This window comes from Pollicipes pollicipes, unplaced genomic scaffold, assembly GCF_011947565.3.
Source record: "Pollicipes pollicipes isolate AB1234 unplaced genomic scaffold, Ppol_2.1 Scaffold_3447;HRSCAF=4054_pilon_pilon_pilon, whole genome shotgun sequence".
In the NCBI taxonomy this organism is placed as follows: Eukaryota; Metazoa; Arthropoda; class Thecostraca; order Pollicipedomorpha; family Pollicipedidae; genus Pollicipes; species Pollicipes pollicipes.
The window spans coordinates 24269896-24288294 of record NW_023596297.1 but is presented as its reverse complement, the minus strand read 5'-3'; the positions used below and the strand labels follow the sequence as shown (position 1 = coordinate 24288294).

At 58.0% G+C, this 18399-nt stretch overlaps 1 protein-coding gene across 1 annotated transcript in view; it reads right to left on the bottom strand.

The window, feature by feature from the left end:
* The window catches only part of LOC119092329 (protein YIPF5-like), a 73910-nt gene extending 56044 nt beyond the window's left edge, over positions 1–17866 (bottom strand). Inside the window, exon 1 of the mRNA XM_037215294.1 lies at positions 17843–17866. Coding sequence (XP_037071189.1) covers positions 17843–17866 — 24 coding nt within the window. The remainder of the gene's footprint in view (positions 1–17842) is intronic.
* Between the last annotated feature and the right edge of the window lie 533 nt (positions 17867–18399).

Below are 18399 nucleotides of genomic sequence, written 5' to 3'. Positions count from 1 at the left end.
AGGAAGAGGCCACAATGTGAGATAGCGCGCAATATAATGGGAACCAGCCCTACAGGGCTCGCACCTCAGGGTGTATTTCTAAGGTTCCAAGCACATGTCTACCTGGGACCGACCTCAACAACGTGAGCTTTCAATGGGGAACCGGTGAACTTGAGTTACTGGTATCTACCATGGCCCATGGACACCATAATTCGGAGCATTAAGTGCACGGTCCCAATATAAAAGACTACACCACAGCTGGTGCTTGTCCGCCACCGCACCAGTGCTTGCCGTTACATTTGGCGGAGTCAAGTTCACGTCATCTTGCCGCTGGCGCGCTGTGCGACGTGTCACACAGCAGTGTCGGTACCGCGTTACGCGCGTCTATGATCATGCCGAATAGTTTCGATAATGTTTTCATTTCCATGTACAACGCACACGATTATCATCCCGTCACCAAACCCAACCCCCTGGAACCACTGGCTTGAGCAATCCCGTCCGCATAGCAGTCCTTCCAATCACCAATTCCAATTACATCTACTGTGAGCCATCATATGAGGAGGCCTTCTATTGGTGTATTGTTGTTGCATAGGGTGCTGATCGTTTGCCACACATCGGAGTGCACGTATACTACAATTTCGCCACATTATAACTCGACGTGTGTTGCTCTAACGATTTCAGAGGCAGTGCACCTACCTGAAGCAAAATACGAAACGGATGGTCACATGGCTGAAAAAAACGGACAAATTTAAATACCACCTAGCGAGAAGTTGGCCAATTTACATCCCTTTAAGATGTTAACAGCAGACTGGTCGGAAAAACTACAGTTGCCATGTGCCAGCCAGACATCTATCACCGCTTTAAATACCTGCACGTGCTCAGAATTGTGTGCCGTCACTTAGCCTAACATTCATTGACAGTTCTCATATGATGATGCTTTGAGCTAATGAGATAAGCACATACAAGTACCACGCAGACGCTTCTCGCCGAACAGGGTCTGTCGTATTCTGACTGAAACCAGGCAACAAAGGTGTGCATTTCATAAAACAGCCACGCACCTTTCACCCACATTCCGTGTAAAGCGACGACTCATAAGCGGGACTACGCAGCCCGGAAGTCTCTGTGCTAGCAGCCACTGCACACTTGCTGAGCCCCCGCCTGGCCGTGCGAATCGCCGGGCTTGTTCATCGCCGGGCGCCGTTTTTAGGACCAATTGACTCCACCAACGTGGCCCGACATTGCGGCCATAAATCAGGGTTAACACTCTATTGAGATTTATAAAAGTGGGTGGAGATAAAAGTTCATATCAGCCGGCAGGAAAAGGAACGTGGAACAGACAGGAAACAACAAGTAGATGAGATACTCAGGGTAATTTCGAGATAACTTCCACGGTAGCGACATGTTCAGCGTAACGTGAATATTGATTCAGCGATCCAGTAATGCATCAAATGTGCACACGCCGGCCCAACGGCGGTGTCACCGCCTACCGGACGCTGCCCCGGCCACACAGCCGGACGTATACCGCCTACCAGACGCTGCCCCGGCCACACAGCCGGACGTATACCGCCTACCGGACGCTGCCCCGGCCGCAAAGTCGGATGTCTACCGCCCACCGGACGCTGCCCCGGCCGCAAAGTCGGATGTCTTCCGCCCACCGGACGCTGCCCCGGCTGCACAGTCGGACATATACCGCCTACCGGACGCCGGCTCGGCCGCAAAGTCGGACGCATACCGCCTACCGGACGCCGGCTCGGCCGCAAAGTCGGACGCATACCGCCTACCGGACGCTGCCCCGGCCGCACAGTCAGACGTCCACCGCCTACCGGACGCTTACCACGCCCCGCTATGTTTGCTATCCTTACCACGCCCCGCAGATCACGCCCACTATGTTTGGATCTGGTACGGGTTGGGCCATTGCAGCAGGGGCTTACAAATCTCTTGGCTGATTGTTGGTCCAGCCGGGCAAAATGGGAACCTTGATGGACTGGCCAAATATGAATGTACAATGTTAACTACGGCCATGTGGCTGCCGTGATACTTTTGCACGACTCCCAAATACAAAACCGGGCACAAAATGTCAAAGGGGTTCTCCAGAGAGCTATTCCTCAGCACAAAATGCACGAACTGGTAGAGGTCTGGGCGGCGGCGCGTGAGTTGTGTGTGCAGCAAAGCAGTGACACGCATGGACAGCCCAGGCCAGCTACCGCATTCGACCGCAAACATGGCCGGGACGGCCACAACCGTGCGCCCGGACAGCCAAGGCCAGACACCGGAGGCAACAGCACACGACATCGGACGAAAAAACCGGTAGCATACATGAGAGAGGTATGAGGCAGGAGAAAAGCATCGCCTTTTTAAAAGGTGCATGTATGCGCCTACCGTAGTGTGTAGCCATTTACTGTATTGTATAGAGGGTTCCGATACATCCCAAGCCTATTCTAAAACAATCTAGAATCGTTCGAGTCTATAAAGGTGAAGATGATCTTTTACCTCAGATTCCGATGAGAGGGTCAAAAAGTCCGTTTACAAGTACGCTGAATTTGACAGATGTACCGCCAACCATTGCTCGGTGATCAGGAAATGTGGGGTGGCGCAAAGTCCACAAGTTCTCGGCCATATACTTTTAGAGCCTCCTGGTCTGAGAGGCGAGGCCATTCGAATGCCAAAACTGCCCGAGCCCGAGCGCCCTGTATTCACCGGACGAAACCATTCCCATTTCAATGGATCAGGAAATAGAAACGTGAGTGGCGCCAACTTGAATCCGACGACCAACCGGTGCCTCAGCAGAGCAGAGCACGGAAGAATGGTGGGGCTTTTCTCTCATCGACCTTTTCAAAGACTGTGCTTTACAGCGCAGTGATGAACGCAAATATCAGACACGAAGAAGGTGCTTCTCAACTTAATCATCCTACGCACACTAAGCGCGTGTCACATGGGTCTCACATGGGTGTCACATGGGTGTAACATGGGTGTCCATAGGACGGCCGCCCAGCGTGGGAGCTGTTGCTGGGTGGGGACTGGAGCCGAGCGCGTGGCAGAGGAAGCCGCGCCGGCACCGCTCGCCACGGCTCGGTTGTCCTGGTGGGACGCCTCCGTACGTGTCCTGGCATGACACCTAGGCCCGGGGGACTCATTCGTGTGAAGCGCGCTGCGCACGTGTACCAGGCGGCGTGTAATGTATAGATGGGCCACACCACACCTCCATGGGATCGCCAGAGCCGGTGGAATAAGGTCACAGCAGCGAGCACCAGTCAACAATCTGCCAGCTAGGTCAATCGTCTCATGGCCTTTGCCCCGATGACACTCGGACGCCCCTCTCCATTCGGACCGACAATATTTGTATCAGGACGAGGGGCGTCAGATGATGGGAATATTAATGGCGAGGAACTGTGTTGAGTGACTCGAGGACTACGGGCAACGTCGAGCGACCACGCAGGTGTGACTTTCCCAGCTCAGTTCTGGGTCGAAGAGAATACCCAGAGGCCTCGCAAAGATGGCCTGCTATATGAGTGAGCTGGGTACATTAATGCTGCCGTTCTTGCGTGTTATAAGATACCTGTGTTTATTTGATTGCCATATTATCAAAGCGACGGCCATGACGTCTGCCGCTAGCAGTGGGTGAAGTCAGGGTCCAGCAGGTCAGAGGTCGCAAGTCAGCCAGGTCAGAAGTCAAAGGTCAGTCAGCAAGTCAGCTTTGACCCGGCAGGGCGCGATGCGCCACGGTTCCTCCCTCGCGTACTCAAGTATCGGTGGCCGCGCCGACAAAGAGCCGCCTTCGGGCCGGCTCAGCAGCGTCCGATCCATACGGCATAGCCGTCAGCCGAGCATCGCCACTCTGGTGCCGATTGGGGGCCGCCGAAGGAGCGGCATCAGCAGCGGCCGACCGCTGACGTCAGCAGCTGACGCCACAGCGGCGGGCCGCGCTGCTCCCGGGAGGCGCCGACCGGCGGAAGCCCTGCCTACACAGCCTGGGGGACGGCGACCACCGCAGCCACAGCCGCCCAACAGAAGTCCTGTCTTCACAGTCTGGGGGACCGGGACCACCGCTGCCACAGCCGCACGACAGACGACCTGTCCTCAGAGCCTGGGGGACCAGGACCACCGTAGTCACAGCCGCCCGGCAGACGACCTGTCCTCAGTTTGGGGGATCGGGACCACCGCAGCCACAGCCGTCCAACAGACGCCTTGTCCTCACAGTCTGGGGGACAGGGACCACCGCAGCCACGGCCGTCATCCACTGTTCGACAGGGCTGGACAGCTGCTAAACAGGCCGGGGATGACAGCCTCTCTCACTGGTGCGCACCATCGCACAACAGCCGTTGGCAGCCGCCAGGAGGATCTGCCCTCACAAGCAACACATCCAACGCATTCCGAAACAGGCGCCACCTCACGCAAGAAGATCCCTTCACCTGTTGGTTATTGGGTCTTTCATGCATTTCGACTGCCGATACAAATAGCGTTCAACAGAGGTTCCTCCCAGCCTATGACTTCGTTCCACACATGCTTCAGCGAAACCTTTGTCTCACGTAGACGCGTCGTTACTATACGACGCGGCTATAATGTTCAGCTGGCGCGCAGTATGAGTTCATGTCCGCGCGTCACCGGATAGCAGCCATAGTCCGTGACCATCCATCTATCTCACCCTCGGCGCCTTTTGCGACGTCAGCTGTAGGGGTTCGTTTCCCTCTGTCGATACGACGCAGGATCGGCGGAGGACGCGGCGAGGACTGTGAGGCACTCCTGCGGAGAGTGGCTCCCTCGGCGCCCAGCCCCTGCTCTTCTGCAGGGAACGGCTCCCTCGACGCCCGGCCCTGCTCCTCTGCGGGGAGCGGCTCCCTCGGCGCCCGCCCGGCTCCTGCTCTTCTGCGTGAAGTGACACCCTCGGCACCCGGTCCCTGCCCCTCTGCGGGGACCGGCTCCCTCGGCGCCCGCCCGGCCCCTGCTCTTCTGCGGGGAGCGGCTCGCTCGGCGCACGGCCCCTGCTTTTCCGCGGGGAGCGGCTCCCTCGGCGCCCGCCCGGCCCCTGTTCTTCTGCGGGGAGCAGGCTCCCTCGGTGCCGGTCCGGTCCCTGCTCTCGCCGGCGATGGCGCCGGCAAGGCGTCCTCAGATATAACGGAGACGGCGTCGCCGGAAATAGGCCGTAAATGGAGGGATCGCACGACTGGGGGCGGTCTCAGTCCGGCCAGGACGACAGGTCCCGCCGCTGAACGAGCACATCCGGCATCAGCAAAAACCAGCACATTTTCTGCCGGCGACCGGTGCCTCCAGGGACAGCAGCGGCTGTGGCTGCGAGCTGTGAGACTGCCGGGGGCGGTCGGTAGCCAGACCAGTCCAGGCCACGGCAGACCACACCACATCAGGTTACACCAGACTAGGACTCGGCTAGAACGCACCACTCCGCCAAACCATGTCAAACCAGACTCCGCTGGACTGGCGGCAAGACCAGCCCTCGTCGGCTCGGAGCAGCGCCGTCGTCGCGATGAACAGAGGGCAGGGGCCTGTGGCTGGAGATCGCACCGCAGGGAGTCATCGCCGTCTGACGGACAGGGTCGGCGTCGGCACCATGCAGCGCCGACCCCGGGGGGCCGGCTAGACAAGCCGGCCTGACCGAAGTCTGCATACCTTCCTGGACAGGAGCGCCACCGGCGGCGCCCAAGTCAGCGGTCCACGTAGCGTCCCAAGGCGGAAACGCGTAGAGCTTCCTCTTGGCCAATCGATGCAAATATATATATATATATATATATATATATATATATATATATATATATATTTACCGGTGTGTGTGTGTGTACAGACTAAAAAAAGGGGCGCGCCAGACTACATGACTGAAGACGATGCAACGCAGCTCTAAGCGGGCTCAAAGAAAATACTTGTACTTAGGCTCTTAAAAATGGCGCATAACCCCAAATGCGGACCAGAATGGATAAGAATAGACACACACGTCCAGCATGCTGAGTGGGCTATGGTTCCATGGCATACATGACCACAAGGAAGAGCTTTGAAGCTCACAAAAGCACCAACCTAAGATACAACGCAGGGTACTGAAAATAACCATAATGGGAGTACCACTGCGCAGTACACGTGATGAAGTGAGCCCGTACTAACGTCACAGCTTTCCAGAATTATTACAATGCAAATATATAACACCCAGAACAATAAAGAAACCATATGCTGAGGAGGATGTAGGCAAACACTAAAAATAAAATCTTGCGTGGGTCTCATTCTTTAAAATATTTTTACGCGGGTTTAATTCCGCTTGAGATTCTCGCGTGGACCGTCTTCCCTTAAAACTTGACTAAAACGACATTCTTACGTAAATCTCATCACTTTAAAGGGACTGTTTCGACAACTGGAGACGTTAAGTAAAGAGCCGGGTCGGATTGATGTAAAACTGGATCAAGTCGACCGCAAAACATATGGTCTTGCCGCCTTGTTTGTTCAGAAGTGCTGGAAATACTCTAATTTGCCAAAGCGATTCGACCCCCTTCCGTCACACCACGACTGACATCAGACTCCCGCCAATAAACTACATGAACAGCGGCAGTGACCACCGCGCATGACAACCGCCGGCAGATCATAACCCTCCCGCCTATGAGCGCTGCCGTCATCAGTACCCCTTCTCATCCCTGTGTTGTCATCACAGATGATGTCATTTTGAAATATACCTCACAATAATTAACCCATACTTGTTTTCCGCCTCACGGCCGAGACTACTTGAGGCGCTACTTGGGATAACGCAGCCCCCCCTCTCTCTCTCTCTCTCTCCCTCTCTCTCTCTCTCTCTCTCTCTCTCTCTCTCTCTCTCTCTCTCTCTCTCTCTCTCTCTCTCTCTCTCTCTCTCTCTCTCTCTCTCTCTCTGCTCTGCTCTGCTCTGCTCTGCTCTGCTCTGCTCTGCTCTGCTCTGCTCTGCTCTGCTCTGCTCTGCTCTGCTCTGCTCTGCTCTGCTCTGCTCTGCTCTGCTCTGCTCTGCTCTGCTCTGCTCTGCTCTGCTCTGCTCTGCTCTGCCCTGCCCTGCCCTGCCCTGTCCTGCCCTGCCCTGCCCTGCCCTGCCCTGCCCTGCCCTGCTCTGCTCTGCTCTGCTCAGATCTCGTTACGTCAGTTGTTCACTCCTCATAAATATGAAACGTCCCTTTAAAGACGCATCGAAAAACAAATATATCATTGATGCGGATGGCTTCCATCGCGATAGGGTACCAAATTCAATCCAAAGTTCGGATATCCAGGGCATATTTAACCAGTGTTAAAATTGCAAAACAAATGTTCCGGCAAAAACACAGCCGAAACAAACATTTTCAAACATGGCTGCTCCAGCAGTTAACGGCAAGTGAGCCTCGACCACCGTTGAGGCTTACGGTCGGCCTCAACACCACCGTCCGCCGGCTGTCCGCCGACGCGTGCCGTGCCGAACCTGATCGTCTCGCGTGTCCAGCCACGATTCCTGCCCCGTCCGCTCACCTCCACCTCACCGGACCATTTCTCATCCATTCACGGCCGGAGAAGCCTTTTCGAAAGCGGCATTTGCATGCAACAAATGGGTTCGGCCGGGCTCCGGAACGGTCCGAGCACGGAGCCGGCCGCTCCCACGGACGCGGCGGCAGCCAAGGCCGGCCGCACTACGCGGGCCGAGGTCGCGCCGGCACCTCGGGGCCGCCCGACATCCGTGGAGTCACTCGCACGCCGCTGCACCCGAACAAACATCTCTCGTTACGTCTTTTCTGCCGGGCGAATTGCTTCACGTAAATGAACGGTGCTGTGCTCTTTCATCTGATGTTGAAGGGTCTGAGTCGCGCAGTGCTCTGCAAACCTTGCACCAGCACCAGGACAGGTGCACGGGTCCGCTTTCAATGGGTGCAGCTGAGGCCTCGGCTTCCACGCATCGGAAAAGGTTCCGTATTGGCGGTCGAGGCACGGCTTAATACCGCCGGTACCGATCCAGTGTTGAACGCCATTAATGCGGTACGGACACGGTAGCTCTGAAGCTATAATGTGTTCGAGGTATGATGATAATTTTGTATGGTATCATGGTATATTATTATAATGGTAACTTTCTGAATGGCGACAGTTATTTTCCAGCGTCGAACAGGGGCAATTCAGTTCATCTGCGTGTCATTATCATGCTGACTGTTCTTGTTTTTTTTTTTTACCTGTTTACACATGTTAACTCACTCGCGCGGTTTATATAAGCAAAACCCTCCCCTCTATCTTGCCTGCTAGACATGTGCTACTTCACCACACCAGGAGTGGTGACGTGGCGGTGAGCGAACAGGGCAGGAAATGGCTAAAAATGGCTGGCTGAAATTGAAGGATGCCGTCAAAACCCACAGACAACATGATGGAACGTCTTAAGATGACAGCGGCCACAGACATTATTTTCTTCACCATTTATTTTGACTTCTCGGCCTACGAAATCTTGAGGCGCCACTTGAGGAAAATCCCCGCCCGTTCAGTGATGTAAACAAACTTCAACATCTCCATATTCCGAGAGGAACAATCTTTGAGGTCGAATCAGCCGGCTGAACGGCGTCCTCAGTGACCGGTCCTCTGCCGGACCTGTTCCCGGCGCCCGAACCGTGCGGCGGTCGGTGCGGGTCGCCGCGTCGCTCCCGGCGGCCGGTTCGGGTCGTCGCGTCGGTCCCGGCGGCCGGCCCGGGTCGTCGCGTCGGTCCCAACGGTCGGTCCGGGTGGTCGCGTCGGTCCCAACGGTCGGTCCGGGTGGTCGCGTCGGTCCCAACGGTCGGTCCGGGTCGTCGCGTCGGCCCCGGCGGCCGGTCCGGGTCGTCGCGTCGGTCCCGGCGGCCGGTCCGGGTCGTCGCGTCGGTCCCAACGGTCGGTCCGGGTCGTCGCGTCGGCCCCGGCGGCCGGTCAACGTCGGACTCGTCGCTTGGCCGTTTTTGTAGTCACGATAAAGAGCCTGTCAGTTTTTATCGCTGGCGAGATTAGAAACGTTCCACAATGGCGCTGAGAGGGCGGAGCGGCGGATTTATGACTGGAGTGGCGCCGGCAGCCCCACACCATCCCTGACCTGCGGCGCCAGGCCCCGCCACCGATCGGACCAGCGGGAGGGGCGATCCAGCGGCGTTAGGACGGATACGCAGTCAGGGCACACTCAGGCCACGCAGAGGAAAGCAGAGCCAGGGGAGAAAATGCCACTTAGTCCGAGTCCCATTTTTGTCTAGCTGAGCGCCAACTAGGAGACAATAAAGGGGGGAAACGGCCGGTGCCAGGCCCGTCCCCACCATGGCTGATCGGGGAGGGGAGACGGCGCGTCCGATCCGGCGGCCGTCGGTTCCGACCTGGCGCCGGGCGCGGGGCAGACTGCCAATCTGGCCGTCAAGCCAATCTGCCGCGCGCTCCGTCCCGTCCCGTCCCCCGTGTCGGGCTTACAGACGCCGCCGTCGGCGCATCGCACCGGCGGCATAGAAACGCCCCCTCCCTCCACGCCTCTGCCCCCGGCGACGGCGCAGTCCGTCCAGGCGGCTCACTCCCGCCCTCTGTCAGGAACAATATAAGGTCGAATAAAACGCCGTTGCGACTTGCGCTATCTCCGGCGCCATACTCAACGACAGCCCAGCACACAGCGACGCCAGCCCTCCTCATCGACCGCGGCGTGTGACAAACTGAATGCAAAAATACCTTGTTTCAATGTTTATAATCCGCCCAAACATACTGTGTTTGATACCGCCCAATCGCAGTCACTGCAGGCGAGGTGTGTATATCCATTTGGCAAACTTGACCAGCCTGCTAACGCCCGATCCAGTTGGCGAAGTTTTCTCATAACCCACTTTTCCCCAGCGGCTGCGGAAGCCATTAGATCCTGCTCTGTCTAAAAACAAAGCACATTTAGCCACTTCCAAAGAATAGCGGGAGCTTTCACGGCGGCTAACAACGAGGTCATCAGCAGCGGCCGAGAACGGGGGCAGGAGCGTCGCCTCTGAGAGGGTGGCGTCGCGCTGCCCCCCCCCCCCCCCCCCCGTCACCCATGACGCCGCCGCCAGCCCGCACAATAACAGCAGCGTCCCCGCCACCAGCGGGTACACCTGGCTGACGATCAGCGGACGGCAGCTGCAGCTGCGGACAGAACGGTGCCGTGGCCTGCAGCGCAGATGACGGCGGCGATGTGCGCGCGCCACGGCCAGACAACTGCAGGCCACCGCAGCGGCAGGCGGCCCGGAAGCGGCGCCGTTCCGCACGCCGCCGCGGCACGGCAGCGGCGGTCACATGCTGCATGCCTGGCCGGGCCCGGCTGCAGCCGCCTCCGTGCGTCGCCCACAATGGCAGTGTCTCGAAAAACGGCCGGCTCGGCGCATGGCTGGCCGAGCGAGACTCAGACTTCCGGCCGGTGAAAAACAGCGGCGGCGGCGGCGGCGGCGGCGGCGGTGGCGGCGGCGGTGGCGGCAACAGCAGTGGCCGATGGGCTCGGTGGACAGCCGACGCGACCGCGACAGCTCCAGCGCGCCCGCAGCTGGTGCCTCGGGACAGCCTCGAACGCTGCACCATAATTGACACTCGGGGCACAAGCCATCGTACTAATCAATACACCAGCAAGCTGTATGAGCAGGTTTCCATAATTAAACCGTCCAAGACCACCAGATCACATCCAGAATTATCAGATATTCCCAGTGGTGCCTTTGAAGATGAAAACCATTCATAAGTAGTCGAAATCAAACTAAACACACAAAACAGCTCGCAAAATACGTGGGGGCTGCGACGGTAACTATTAATAGCGCTGCCAATGATCATCAACGAACTTCGTATCGATTGTACGCATATCGATGTGCGTATTGAGGTTACCCACTATTCACACATTGAAGTCACCCACTAAAACCGTTATAACTGCTCAAATGAATTGTTTACACAGCGAGTACTACTCCAGTTCCCCTTACACGCAGACAATCTCTCCACACGTCTTCCTGGACGTGTCCAGGGCGAATGTCCGGCGAAACATATATCCCCGCTGTTGACAGAGAGCAGACGCTGCGTGTTGACCGCAACGAGCCATCGGGAGGAGTACGGTGCGGACCTGCAGCCGATGCGAATACGGGCCGGAAGGGACCGACTGGGGGATGGCCCAGCGACGCCCGCATTGTCACACACCCGCCGCCCACCACCACCTGTTCAGTGAACAGCACGTGGGCACGTTGCGCGCCAACGTGCCAACATAACACGTGGCGAACGCTTGAGCGCGGTGTCACGTTTTCAATCCCCACAATAGCCCGGCCTTGCAGCATAAAACATGCTGTCACACAACCGCCGTATGCGGCTCTGCCACAGAACCGGCGTGTATTAAATGAGCCATGACTCACGCAGTAATACACAAATGCACGTCTGTTCCATAAAGACACGTCAACGGTTTGGCGGTCCGCGACCCTTTAAATGGAATCAAAAGCGTAAAGTTTTGCCGGTCTGGAAAAATAAACGTTACTTTAAATCAAGAAATGCAAACATATAAACCGAATTCTCACTGGCTGAAATTCACTGCAGGGGCATGAAGCAATTTTCGGGCTAGGTGACTCACTGTTCTCACCAAAGGGACAAACAAGCCGCACTAGAACTACTACTCCAATTCGCTTGGCTGGGGTCTTGAAATATGGTTTTGAATAGATCGGTATCGAAATGCCGCTTTAAGCTGCCCACGCCATGTCAGATCAGAAGGCATGTGCAAAGCTTTACTTTCCTGACTCGGCTTTTTTTCTCCGAGGAATAAAGCTATTACTACTGTCTTATGCGTGCAAAAATATTCCTCGCGAATGCAGTGAACAGCTTACGTGAATTTGTCTTTTACCAAAATATATCAGATATCTCTCCCTGCTATACAACCTCAGTAAACTACAGGTCATTTAAAAAACTCCATGCATTAACTGATGGCTTTGCACCGAAAGAGTAAAACGCGCTGGATATGTCAAGTCATGGGAAGTCTCCTCAGTTCATCACACTTCAGACCATGGTTTTGGAAACTGGAGCCGTTTCCTTGAGTTCTTTCCAGTGACATGTTTGCTTAAAGCTGTTCAAATTGTGCAACCTGGTCTGCTGGTGTGTCATGTCCGCCATGGGTTTTCCTTCACTGATGCCGTTGCTGTAAATGTGCAACAACGATTGTTTCATCATTGTATTGTTCTTGGCAGCTTACTCTGCTTTTTATAATTATAAAACTTGAGGAATATAAAAACTGCACTGTTGATTTGGTTGTTAACATTTTCCACTAGCAAAAGCTCGCCAAGTATGGACCCCTCGCCCAGCCAAAAGCCCGTGGGTTCTTGCGGTTGCGATATTGGTGGGTCGGCGGGTTAAAAAGTTGAGTCTCTTGTGCAGTTGGACGCAAGACTAACACGACCCTATTCACGTTTTCCTATGTTCTTTTAAACACTGAGCCGCATAATAAAGAATTAACTTGTTGACTCAAGAACCGAAAGAAGCACGCCCAGTTGTCCTCAAGCTAGAGCATTAGCCCAATCAGGCATCTGTCTCGTGTGGGAACATACATAATGTTATCGTTCTTCGCGTACTGCACTCCCGACGAGGCTCACAAGTCCCATGCATTGTTACAGGGCCCTGTATAGTTGGCTGTGGATTTGCGGGTCCGCAGGACAAGAACAGCACGCAGCGGCCCGGCCCGGCCCGGCACGGCCGGAAGCCAAGCGCCCTAAGCCATTTGTCTCACCGTCCGATGGCGTCACAGCGGCTCCACTTCGGCTCACTTACCTGTAAAAAACAGGCAGGCGGTCATACGGGGATAGCGATCGTGTGTGGCGCAACAGTGTGCCTGCACCTGACGCAATGGCAAGCGACGTCACCAAAACGCCAATCAAGCCCATTAACTAACCTCAGAGCCATCAAAAACGCATTCCACGAAAACAGAATGATCATCACAATTACAGAAATGTCCCCATAACAACTTCCGGTGCAAGCGTACGTACAGCTCTAGAAAGTACCGTCCTTGATAAACCTCCGGAAACATTTGCTCAATGCCGACAGCATATGACGATTGCTTATTAGAACAGACAGAATTGGTTTTTGTGCAGTTTCATTGATAAGAAGCCACATCTAGCACCAAAATCCTCATCTTCCTCTCACAACTCGGTAGTTTCTATCAACAGCGCATGAACAATGCTATATTTGCTTTGTTTTTTTTTCAAACATAAATTTGCGAGTTAAATACGTAGCGCATTGAACATTGAATTCGCGGGTGCAGCTGAAACTATTTGCCGCCCGCAAACGACAGCTGACAAGCAACCCGTCGCGGGCTACGTACGCTCAGGACAATGGACCATAAGTGCCGCATGTTTAACTGTAGACTCCCGAAGATCACAATCATAGCCGGTTCTTCCCTGTCGTTCAGCCCGAACGAAGGTCATCACCCGGTCGCAGGCACGAACAATGGTCCATCGGCAGCCATCCGCGCATTCAAAGTCCCGAAACCCCTTGACGGACCAGCCGACCGGGTCCAGCCGGGCGGCGACGGTGGCGCTCTGCCTGACCGCGGCTGGACGGCCAGCCCGGGTCCATCGCGCGGACTCGGGCCGCTCCACGCGCCGGTAATGAGCGCGGCGGCGCACCTCGTCAGACGCGTCGCATTAGCGGCCCACCGGCCATAATCCGGCCCGTGTCCGTCAGCCGAACATCAGCCGGCCAGACACGTGATTGGGGCCGGCCCGGCCGACCAATCAGCGACCGGCTAATTGCCCGTGCCGGGGGACGTGCCGCCAAAACTCACCACCGCGGACAGCGGCGCCGGCCGAAGGCGGCTCGGCGCCGACAACAGCCGGGCGCGAGCGGTACGGGCGGGCGACGTTTGACTGGCACGAGGCACGTCAGTGCACGGCACGCAATGGCACTCGGAACTGCAGAAGCAAACAAAAGAAATGATCGGCGATGTAACACTCCGCATGCGAAACAGCTAGTCGTAAGGCCGCGACAACTGCAATGGTTATTGGTTATTTGCGTCACGTGCACGAGGGTGTCTGTAGCGCATCGCACTAGCCGTGGTATGAGGTTATACCAAACTCATGCGTGCATGAACATTCGCCGGCGCAGTCATGACATTTTCGAGCGTGAGAGCGGGTAGGGGGAAATTCAGCTGACCCATGCGTGACATGCCCGAGACAGGGACCGTAACCAAGTGGCGGACAGACAAGTCAGGATGGACGTAACGGTGACAAACCGTGTGACAATGTGGACATCACTTTTGAAATCCGCCCGGCCAACACCAATGAAACTGTCCCAAATCTCTAGCAAGCGCCACATAAATGGGGGCAGCCAAACGGCCTAAGTGAAAATCGCTGATCATGTTCATGTCAGAAAATTCTGGCACTTGCATACCAGCACCAACATAGCGGTATGGTTTCAGTCACGATATTTAAAGATCGTCGCGCTTAGTGCACCAGTCAGACCAGCCATAAATTCAAGTGGTCTGTGTCACTACTAACGCGAGGACGGGCCAATCAAATTCTCGCTCCCCAGTTCCGCTTCCGCGTGTCTACGGCACCAGGCGGCCCGGACCCAGCTCGCTCCGACCTCCAGCGGGCAAACCGAAGTTATCCCGGCGCGCCCGCAGGCCTCTGGCGACACTCATCAGAGGGCCGCAGCGCGCCAGGGTGGGATGGCACCAGCTTCCTCACCCCTCCGGAAAGCGTGGCGACGCACAGCACGTGGTCCGGCCACCCACCCACCGTCCGGCCGCTCGATGCCCACGCAAAATCGCCGGGGCCGGGGCCGGGGCCGGGGCCGGGGCCGGGCCTGGGGCCGGGGCCGGGGCCGGGGCCGGGGCCGGGGCCGGGGCCGGGGCCGGGGCCGGGGCCGGGGCCGGGGCCGGGGCCGGGGCTGGGGACGAGGCCAGGAACGGGACCGTGGGCGGCAGCGGTGTGCGGGCGTCCGCTGACGGCCTCGCCGCCGCCGGCCGCCCAAATCACCGCCAATCGGCGCCGGACGCGCCACCGGAAGCGACCGCCGCCGGGGCTGGGGAGCGAGGCGGCCCCGACCAGTCGAGCCCGGCTCCTCGGGTGGCGCTCTGTGGCGGGGTCGATAGCGCCCCGGCCCGCGCTCACTGACCAACTCCGCCCTGCTGCGGCAGTCAGCACTGAACGCCAAGAGAGCTGAAGAAGCTCTCACTGCTTCAGCGGCTCCATTGGCGCCGCCTCAGCACGCCAATGGAGCCGCCGTATCAAACGGCGGCTGAAGAGCGGCCTGTTCGCGAGACGGCAGCCAGGATTTATCCCGCCTGTCCCGACCGAAGGGCCCTTCTACATTACGGAGGAAAAACAAGGCCTTAGCTGGTTTCACAGCTGAGCAGCACCGAAAATAAAGTTCTGCCGGGAAGAATTGGCTTGAAGAAACCTACCAGATAACGGTGGAGGTCGGTGGAAATTACTTAACCGGGGCGACGCTCTGATACTCAAATAATTGGATGAACGAGCGCAAGTAGGCGCCGTAAAGCGCTCCATGCACCATTTTTAAGCGCTCTGAGTCGTCAACATTAACTTATAGGCCCCCGTGTCGCCTACAACAAGGCAGCAGCTGACGACGGCGCTGTACGACGGAGCAGCGCCTGACGGTAGCGCTGTAAGGCGGGCAGCGCCTCGCACCGCCCGGGGCAGCACCTGACGACGGCGCTGTACGGCGGAGCAGCGCCTGACGGTAGCGCTGTAAGGCGGGCAGCGCCTCGCACCGCCCGGGGCAGCACCTGACGACGGCGCTGTACGGTCGCCGGCGATCGATCGCTCCGGCCGCGAAAACCCACCGACCGGACAGGCCGGTGACGAGTGTGCACGGAGCCGCCCGCCGGCCACACAATGGCCGCGCCGCCGGCGGTAATTGTGTGTGAATGCCGCCGCGCCGCTCACGCTTCAGGCGGTGCCTGGCGTACCAGCACGGACACCGGCCGGACGTACGAGTGCGGCCGCGGCGGCCGGCCGACGAACGGGCGGACGGCCAGCCGCCGCCCTGCGCAGGGGGGCGGGCCGCCGCTGTCGGGCGGCCGGCGGAGGGAAGGGCGGCCAGCGGTCCAAACAGGGCCGACGCGCTCGTCAGCGGCCGCCGCCGCCGCTGGCAAACAGGCCCTGCCAGGGGGCGGCCGACACACGCTGCCGCAGCCGCCCGCCATCCATCCGGCTGTCAGGTAGGCCGAGGCGGCGGCGGCCGCCGGCGCGCCGCACGTCAATTAGCGCCGACGCGGCCCGGCGCCGCGGCCGCGCCGGCCGAGGCGACGACGACACGACGTGACCGGGACGGCAGCGACACGACGCGGCCAAGGCGGCAGCGACACGGCGCGGCCAAGGCGGCGGCGACACAACCCGGCCAAGGTGGCGGTGACACGGCGCGGCCGAGGCGGCAGCGATACGGCGCGGCCGAGGCGGCGGCAATAGGGCGCGGCTGAGTCGGCGGTGACACGGCGCGGCCGAGGCGGCGGTGACACGGCGCGGCCGGCCAAGGCGGCGGCGACGAGTACGAGTGCCGCAGATTGCCAGCAAGCAGTACATGCACATCCGTCTTCTAGCTGTTTCGAAAACACCAGGAAGAGAAAATAACGCTTTTATATGCGAACCCTGATAGGACTTCACAATATTTTGCAGTGTTTGTCAGCTCGTGCTGGCGCTGCGCGTGAAGCTGATCGGTGCCCGCGAAATGACGTGACGAACCAGCGCAGCAGCAGGCACGCCAACCGTCCACATACCCACACATGAGCCATTAGTAAAACTGAAATACGCAAGCGAAAGGCATTCGCTGCGAAACATTTTTACCACTTATGTATGCTTGAGGCTTCGTAATACTTTTATAACAATCAACAACTCATAATGGTTCAATGGGACGTCCGAAAAACTTCCGAAACAATTCAGGACTTTTTTAACTTTAACTTTTTTAACTGTGCTGACAATTTATTTCGCGGGTCAATTTCCGACAAACTTCGAACTTAAATTTTCGGAGCCGTTGACGGTCAGAAATTTTCAATGAAAACAGTGGCGGCTCTAGTCGGACGGGTCACGAAAATCCTCAAGCATGTAGATCACGTGATCCTGCCAGGCGCTCCGCGTGCGGGAGACAGGCGCGATGGCCGCGTCACGTGACCCAGGTCAGCCGGTGGTCAACGGTCGGTTGAGTGGGCAGAGCAAGAGTACACTCGACCCGCGGTTGTCACGCCGGTGAAAAGCCAGCCGCCAGCTGACCGGCAGGGCACCGGCCGTGACGTACATCGGCACCGGGCTGCTGCCGACGGCCGCGATCCCCGACGGAGCGCGCAGCCTGAGCGAGGGAGGCGGGCAAGAGGAGACACCGATAGCCAACACCTGCCGCTGCGGCAGCCGGCGCGCTGACGCGGCCTCGTTAACGAGCAGCCATTCTGCGCTCCGATGAGGTGGAGTCCCTTCACGCAGGCACGTGTCGGCTCCAGCCGGCAGGCGGCGAGACAGCGCACCGACGGCGCCCGGGCCGCACTGTCGCCATCAGTCACCTACCGCCTGCGATAAATATACCTGCTAACCACCTCGTATTTGCGTGGCATGATCGTATTAGTTACATGCTTTTCACTTTCGCCGAATCGCATCATTCATCAGCGACGAGAGCATCTGTAGTATGCATGGAATTAGCCTTTCTCCGTTTCCACCAATGTGCGATGCGATTTGGCAAGGGTGGAAGTTGTAGTTTGCGTATTTGGCACGCCACACTGGTGCCGCATTAGGACATGCCACGAGAACTCGGCTCGGACGGGGGAGACTTCACAACACGGGGAGCACGCTACAGTCAATAGTCAACTGCGGTCAAGTCAACTCCAGCGCGAGTTCGTGGCTCAGCAATCACCACGCTGAGCCATGAGCAGCACGGAGGCTCTTCGGAGTGGCTCAATTAGCGGCACATGCGGTGTGACATCACGTACCGGACGCTCGTCGTGGCGACTCATGATGAAGTCGGTGACATTCAGAAACCTCTGGTAGAGGGTAGAGAGGCGCCCAACCCAGGAGACCAGTCGTTCAGGCATCACCCGACCCACACGTGTGGTGCTGGGGAGGGGGATGAAGGGGACGCGACAGCCGCCGGGACCGGGACCGGGGGGGGGGGGGGTCGACGCCGGCTAGACCCGGCAGGTGGCCAGATGCGGCGGATAGAAGGGCGGTGACATCCCTATCGTGTGTCATCGGTGGGAGGAACCCATCCCGGCGGTGGGGGGCGACGCTGGCAACGGCCGGAGGAAGCAGGAGAGTCGCCTTGCGGCGTCCCTCCCTGCCGGTGGCTTGGCGCCCTCTGGGATCTGGCCATACGTCAGAGGCCAGACAGGGCAAACACGGCCGCCCCCGCAGACGCACACCACGCCGGAAACGCAGCCGCCCCCGCCAGACGCACCCCACCACACCGGACACCAGCTGCAGCCGGCCATCAGGCGCAGGCGCCAAACGAGATCTGTGTCCCATCTGTCCGGAGTCAGAACAAAGTCAC